We start from the raw sequence: 8,041 nt of genomic DNA, 5'->3' as shown, positions 1-8,041 counted from the left end.
TTTGTAATATGCTGTTTCCGTATGGTCACCGAATCTCATTAAAGATATTGACAGACTGGAAAAAGTACAACGGCGAGCCACAAAACTGATTCCAAATATCAAAAATAAATCATACGAAAATCGACTAAAACACATGAATCTGTTTTCCCTAAAAAAGCGTAGACTCAGAGGTGACTTGATACAGGTCTTTAAGATTTTAAAGGGAATTTACAACATCAAAAGTGACAAAAATTTCACATTGAATGAGAATCAGACAAGAAACAATGGTCTCAAACTGTCCGGAAATAGATTCAATTTGGAAGTAGGTAGAAACAACTTTGCCAACCGTGTAGTTAATGAATGGAATAAACTTCCTGCACAGGTAGTGCAATGTAGTTCAGTTCGAAGCTTTAAGAATCATTTATATAAATACCTAAGTAAGATGCTGTAATGATTATAATTTATCTTACATTATTTGTTTTTGTTTTGTTATCATTTGTCTGTCTGATTTTCATTTATTATTAGTTATATGTCAATTTATTATTATTTACTATTTACCTGTTTGTTTATTATTTTAACTATACCTATGCATTTATTTGTGCATTTTATTTGTTATTTACATTATTATAGTTTTTATTTATTGTTTTATTATTAATGTGATTTTTTTTTCGCATCCGACCTAGATATGGATCAAAAGGTCTCCTGTCGGCATGCTCCGCCTTTGTAATCCTTTGTACCAGTAACAGAACATTACTCCAGTCTTCCTATCAATAATGTTAAACATATAGCAAAGGCGCTGGGCCTAAAGACAGTCAAGTCCCACATACTTTAATGGTTTTCCTGACATGAACTGCACCAGTACACTTAAGAATAGGACATTCCAGCGCCACCTCAGGAAGGAAACGGCCTTTCCACCTACGAATGCGAAGATCTCTTCGCAATGCCCTACCTACTAGTGTCCGATTTACACAACACTGTAACAACCACTTACTTTGTCATTTACCCCCATCAAACAACAACACCAGATCCTGGGCGACGAAACACGAGTACCTCTATCATTCCTCCACAGCTTCATACTAAAAAAAAAAAAAAAAAAAAAAAAAAAAAAAAAAAAAAAAAAGACTCCGAATCAAACTATAATTGTGTTAGACTACACTAATAGACCAATACATGAGATCCAAGATAATGTACGACGGAAATGCAAGAGTGTCAACAAAGATAGAAGCGCTGGTGAGCCACAATCCATAACATCTAACCAACTCTTTCTGTCTGCCTTTCCTCTCCTCTTCCTTCTCTTTCCCCTCTCCCACTTTTCACCCCCGTCCTCTTTCTCTCCCTCTATTCCCCTCCTCTCTACCTCCCTTCCCAACTTCTTTCTCTTCCCCACCTCTCTCTTGCCTACATCTATCCCCCCCCTCTCTCTCTCTCTCTCTCTCTCTCTCTCTCTCTCTCTCTCTCTCTGTCTTCCCCACATCTCTTTACCTCTCCTCCCCTTTTCTTTATCTCTCTTTTTCTTCCCACCTCTCTCTCTCTCTTTCCTTTCCACTTCTCTCTCTCTCTCTCTCTCTCTCTCTCTCTCTCTCTCTCTCTCTCTCTCTCTCTCTCTCTCTCTCTCACTCTCTCACTCACTCACTCACTCACTCACTCACTCACTCTCTCTCTCTCTCTCTCTCTCTCCCGGCTGTTCGTAACATCGGCTAAGTCGACGTCTCTTCTTTCTGATCCTCAATATTCCTTCTTCATCTAATTCACCCCTTTTTCTTTTCTCTAACCTTTTCTTCATATTCTGTTTTCCGTCTCTTTCTTTATTATTGCAATTCCCTTTTCTTGTTGTTTGCTGCTCTGTAAGGTTGACTTTTTTCCATTTTTGCATCCTCTCTCTATCTCTCTCTCTCGCTTTCTCTCTCTCTCTCTCCTTTATTCCTTCCATGCCTTCTATTCTTCGCTCCTCCCTTTCCATTCCTTCCCGAGTCTCGACTTTTATTACTTTTATCCTTTCTTCCTCTTCCGTTATTTTTTTATTCTTTTTTTATTTTTTTATTCTCTTTTCATATTCACCATAATACATTTTTTCATCCTTTCTTTCATTCTTCTTCTTCTTCTTCTTTGACAGCATCCTTTGTTCTTTGTTCGCGCGTTCAGTCTTTTCTCTATTCCATATTTGTTGTTTTTACTTTCATTTTGTATATATTTTTTGTCCTTTCTTTTACTCATCAACTTCCCTTCTCGTCCTCCTCCTCGTCCACCTCCTCCTCCTCCTCCTCCTCCTCCTCCTCCTCCTCCTCCTCCTCCTGTTCCTCCTCCTCCTCTTCCTCCTCCTCCCCCTCCTCCTCGTCCTCCTCCCCTTCTTCGTAGAGCGCAAAGCTTTTCTCATTCCTTTGTGTTGCTTTGATTTAAGACGTTACTTTGCCTTCTTTGAGAAGAGAGCTTTGTATTCTTTGCTGCTGCTTTGTCTTGTTTTCTCGTAGTTTTCTGTATTCCTTTTTGTTCTTTCATTTTTTTAGATATGAGGAGGACTGAGGTGGGGAGGGTGGATGGGAGGTTCTCGTTTTTAAGTAATTTTCAAATTTGCTCTCTCTCTCTCTCTCTCTCTCTCTCTTTCTTTCTCTCTCTATCTCTATCTCTCGATCAAAGAATTGGCTGTGTAGCGCAGTGAAGTGTATTCAAGGACTCTGAATATGAGCGACATTGGATGATTCTGTTCAATCCTAGGGGAGAAGTGGGGAAGGGGGATGTTCTTGGATCGAAAACATTAGACCCTGTTCATATTAGTGGAACCGCGTGGGAGCCGCGGCGGTACCGTATAGTCAAGGACAATCTACGCGGTTGTGTGTGAACGCTTCCTTTGACTTGCATTGTATTTGAACCGCTGCGGTTGAAACCGCTAGTGTGAACAGTGACGGGGAGTTAATATCACGTTCTGTGTTAATCTAATTCAAGGTTAACCTCTGAAGTGACGACGTTAACCCTGCGTCACAATAACTACCTTTACATAATGTATTCTGTCAGTTTTGATTAAACAGAAGAAGCTAGTTATGTTTAAAACGGGGGCCTCCACCGGCCGAGACCCCCATATGACCCCAAAACTTCCCCTCAGTTGAATAAAGTCGCCAAGAGCTAGCCAGAATGAAACCTGTAAAGGGCGCCACCTCTCTGAAACAGTTAGACGTTGTGGTATGCGACTTGCTTATCGTAGACCTCATCTCCTGAACAATTCTGTCCATTAACCTATTGAAGACTTTTTCAAAGCTGGATAGAATCGTTTGGCATCCACGAACGACTCCTCGTAAATGGTCTACAGATCCTCTTCAGAGCTTCTGGAGACATCGAGGGACCCACGAAGACCCTACGTCGGGTCCCAAGGGCTAAGAAGGAATAAGGAGATCGTCAAATATAGAGGTGGTCAGGAAATGTTCAAACATAAACGCAGGAGACGATGTCCACGGTATGCCACTCTTGCAGTGACAATACCCGGTGGAAGCTGATGCATCACACAATGATATCCAAGTCGCCTCAGGTCCGAGATGAACAGCGGTGGTCGGGAACCATCACCCAGAGTGGATACCTTTCATAACCTCTGTGAAGCTGCCAGGGTTCGAACAGACGCCCGAAATCCCCATGCGGTTACCAGACGCGCACGCTACCATAGATCCACGGCGGACACCCCCCACCCCGCCTACCGAGGATACTGTGTCGAACTCGTGAGTAGGTGGTTGTGAGTTAGATTCCCGGGACCCTCTGCGGGCTTCCTGCGTTGGTTCCCGACACCCCTGGCCAGAAGGGGAGGCGAACCCTACAGGGGGGTTCCTTATTTCATACCTCGTGGGATGCGGTATGGTGAGTTTCTTGGGTTGTCTCACCGCCATGGTCTCGTGGAAGTTGGTGTGCAGGGCTTACTCCGGTACTCTTTCGCGCATTCATATCCGAATGAATTTTCGTTTTCCATTGTGTTTGTGTTTGTGTTTTTGGTAAGTGACGCTTCCCGGTGTTCACGTGTTTTCGTTATGGCGACGTTTGGTCTCCCCCCTCACCCCCTCACCCACCCCCTTCTGGTCTCTGAATGACGCTTCACCTCGACATTGCTCACACGCGCCATCTTCCTTCCTTCCTTCTCGTTAATTCCACCCGACATCGATCCTTTTCTTTGTTATATATTTTTCTACTCTCCTTACGAGCATGTGCACCCCTTCTCGATCATTCTCCGCTTCCAGGGGATAAACGCTCCACTCTGTCTTGGAAAAAAATGAAAAAAGGGGGAAATACACGAGGCGTCCCTTCTCGCTAAGCTTTTTGGTTCTTTCGTCCAACGGTGCGCAGAGATGCGATCCTTGCCGCGCGAAGGAAATCACGGACAATCGTGGCATCGCTTGTCGGGGTCGCGATTGGAGGCGATAACAGCGGAGAGGAAAATTTCACCTCCCTTTCAAAATAGTTAGAAAAAAAAAAGTAATGGCACCTTCACACTTACACCATTATTCTTTTTTTTTTTTTCTCACAATTTTTCTCCCTTTTTTTCTTTCTTTTCTTCGGCGTAGGCTGTAGGTTCTTTGATGAAGAGAGCGTGCCGCGGAGTTGAATAACATAGTGAAGCAAGATTTAAAAGAATAAAATAAAATAAAAAGAAAAGTATCACTCAGCACGGAAGGATACAGCCACGTAGACCCGCTCTCAGGCAAATGAAATACTTTGTCGTTAGCCAGAACAAATTCAGCAAAGTGTGCCACCACAGCGAGGGGTTCAAAGTGTCTTGATAATCGAAACTTCGCATTGAGGCTAAGGTTTGCCTACCAACAGAATGAAATGGGCGTCACCTGAACAAAAACTTCAAAGTGAGTTGTGCCATCACCTGAGATGAAGCTGATGAGATCATTCCATCCAAGAAAGTTTGATGAGCAGTAATGTGTGTGTGTGTGTGTGTGTGTGTGTGTGTGTGTGTGTGTGTGTGTGTGTGTGTGTGTGTGTGTGTGTGTGTGTGTGTGTGTGTGTGTGTATGTGTGAATTTCTTTTTTAAGATTATGTTTTTGGCAAAATTACGTTTATGTATTGCGACACTGCTTCTGACCCAGGGCAATGGACAGGATGCAGGGATGACCCGTCATCCAGGAGGTGCCAAGATAAGAGGGAGGGAGGAGGGTAGAGGGGAGTGGAATATATAGAAAATGGAATGGGTGGGAGTGGTTTCTATGCCTTTTTCTTTTTGGCTACCCCCCATGCAAGGGGGGAAGAGCCTTTGGTATATGTATGTATGTATGTATGTATGTATGTATGTATGTATGTATGTATGTATGTATGTATGTATGTATGTAGATTCCCAAGTGGATGCTCGTCAGTTGTAATGTTTCGGCCCTGGCCTGAGATCATCTTCAGGCTGAACGACTGTGCCCCAGGTCGCTGCCATTCCCTGTAGAGGTGATATTAGTGGTTAACGAATGGAATAGACTTAGTAACCATATATAACGAGCGCTGAAGCAATTGGTTCTTTTAAGAGAAGTTGAGATAACTTTATGGATAGGGATTACAGGTGGTAAAGGACATGGAACTGTCTAGTATATGCCCTAGGGTCCCTTCCAGTCTCCTCCATTCTTATGTTCTTATGTTCTCATCCTGTGCCGAAGAAGCCAGACGTTGAAGCCCTGTTCTTCAGGAATTGCAGAAATTAATTAAATAGCTTGGGATACAAGATACAGTATCACTGTGCACGGAATTGGTTGATCAGTGTAGGCTATAACGCCCTCACTAGCAATTGGGTGCTACGGAGATGAATAAAATCACCTAGCGGCAAAAAGGATAACAGATAAAGTGCCAGCTGGTAAGGAAGGGGCTGTTGGGTTGGAAATGATCAGAATATCAAGTAATCTATCTCGTTAGGGTACACACTCTGAAAGGTAAATTCCAAGTATTGAAAAAAAATAATGTTGATAATTGTAATCTCTCTTGAGTTTTCATTATCAAACAAGAATTATCTAGGTAATTTCCTAGAGTGTTTGGTATCAGTCTGAGAAGGTTAATTTTAATAGAATTTTTTCTGTATGGGTTTCTTAAAAGAAAAGATGTCTTGTTTTAGGTCAGGTGGTTCTCAAATATTCACTTTTTCTTAAATTGGCATCCTGCTGGTCCAAACCTATACATTTATTGGCGACACCTTTAAAATCCCGACCAAAAATTATCCGTCACTTCTTTTTCTGAAAAACTTTTGTGTGCATTTCCGAATTCCCCATGATGGAATTTGGTTCAGAAATGGCATGTCTCCGGTTTTTCATATTTTCTCTTTTTCTTTTCTTAATCATGCAACTTCGCCTCTTCATTTTTTTTTCTTTTACAATTTTCGTCGATTTTCTTTTTGCTCGTATTTTCATGCTAGCGGTAAAAATTGTGACCAACTCAAAGTTCCATTTGATGTAAATGATAAAACCTATTATCTGATCTATAAATATTTCTTTTTATTTGTGAGTGGAAGAACAAACGATGAAGCAATTAAAGAAACAACAATGGAATGGAATGAAAAATAACCACAATCTAAATGAAAGAAGGAGTGATATACGCGATCGTATTTTTTTCCCTCCGTAACGTACAAATGCAATACAAATTTGCATCAATATCAAATACCGTATTATAGTAATCTCTGAAAACTATTGATATCACTATATATATTACTGGAAAAATGAAAAAAAAAAATAGAGCTTCATTTGTTCTATTATTTTTTCTGTCGTTGTGGCCGTTAGTCGATATGACGCCATAACGTTTGAATATAAAATTGTAGATTCTTCGTAGGAGGACATTTTGAATGCAACTACAAGAAAATTATACAGAAACTATACATAACAGTGACTCCAAGCAATGGATGATTGTTAAAGAATTAAAGTTTTTATGATACTTCAAGAAATAAGAGGTATGCGTTCTACATCTGCGTATTTCGGAGAAAAAAATATAGAAATAATGGCCATGGATCAAAAGTGGACAAGTAGATACAAGCACCAATTTTCAGGACTTTAAAACCTCGACGAAGGAAAAATATATAAATGAAATAAAACAAAACAATTAAATAAATAAATGAAAATTAAACAAATAAAACCTGGAACATTAGCAAGCTTCCTACGTTGTTCCCCGTTCTTTTCCATTCCATGTCTCAGCGCAGTAGATGGCGTCGAAGGTCAAGCAGGGACATACCACTTTAGAACATGGGGAGGACATGCGAAATAATAGATTATTCAGTCAGCTCGCGTCATGATGGAAAGCAAAGAGGGGAAACAGACGTCAGATGTGAAAGATGAAAGGGAATACAACAAAAAAGAGAATGTGGAAAGTTAAGCATAATGGATATTACGAATGGAATAAACGAGCGTGTAATGCTATCCAGTCGTGCAGGTTCAGGTAAAGATAAAAACAAAGATAGATATAGATATAAAGATAAGATAATATGTTTTGAGCAAATGAAAATTAGGCAAGGTTTTATACCAACTTTCCACGCGCAGGGGAGGAGGCGGGGCTTAAGAGTGACGTCATGTCGTCTGTTCAGGTCATTTATGTCAACTCTTAAAAAAATTTCAAGGAATGTAGGCAGATTTCGCATTTTTAGACTGAAATAAAAGCTTTCACCGTTAGAAAGAAGCGTAATTGTTAATGTTTAAACACGGTAATGTACTTTATATATTTCGCTTTGTCCAAGAACAGATGGTTTTTATTTGTTAAGGATCAGAATTCGAATAGAAAATGGCTTTGTCCGATTGAAACTATTTTTGTCACAAGACTGTCCCTCAATTGAATGAAATTGTCTGACCTTCAGCAAGGGAGTGAGGCTCTGGAACTCCCTCCCTGAATATTTTCCACCTGTGGCTAGAACTCTTGACTTTTTAGTTTTCATATGAATATTTATATTTTTTTTTATTTGTTTATTTTCTAATAAAAAAAAAAATTCTCCTTCATTGTGTGCTTCCCGGAGCTGTCATCTGTTTTTATATATATATATATATATATATATATATATATATATATATATATATATATATATATATACATATATACATACATACAATGTGTGTGTGTGTAATATGTGCATTTGGAT

General features: G+C 40.2%; 1 protein-coding gene across 1 annotated transcript in view; it reads left to right on the top strand.

Moving 5' to 3' along the window:
• The window catches only part of LOC143023587 (uncharacterized), a 27,223-nt gene extending 23,759 nt beyond the window's left edge, over positions 1 to 3,464 (top strand). The window contains exon 2 of the mRNA XM_076182174.1: positions 3,281 to 3,464. Within this exon, the coding sequence (XP_076038289.1) occupies positions 3,281 to 3,464 (184 nt within the window). The remainder of the gene's footprint in view (positions 1 to 3,280) is intronic.
• The last annotated feature ends 4,577 nt before the right edge of the window (positions 3,465 to 8,041 follow it).

Source organism: Oratosquilla oratoria, unplaced genomic scaffold, assembly GCF_046742065.1.
Source record: "Oratosquilla oratoria isolate Oo_2021 unplaced genomic scaffold, ASM4674206v1 SCAFFOLD51, whole genome shotgun sequence".
Lineage (NCBI taxonomy): Eukaryota > Metazoa > Arthropoda > Malacostraca > Stomatopoda > Squillidae > Oratosquilla > Oratosquilla oratoria.
The sequence above is the reverse complement of the archived record's forward strand: the minus strand, read 5'-3'. Positions and strand labels throughout refer to the sequence as shown.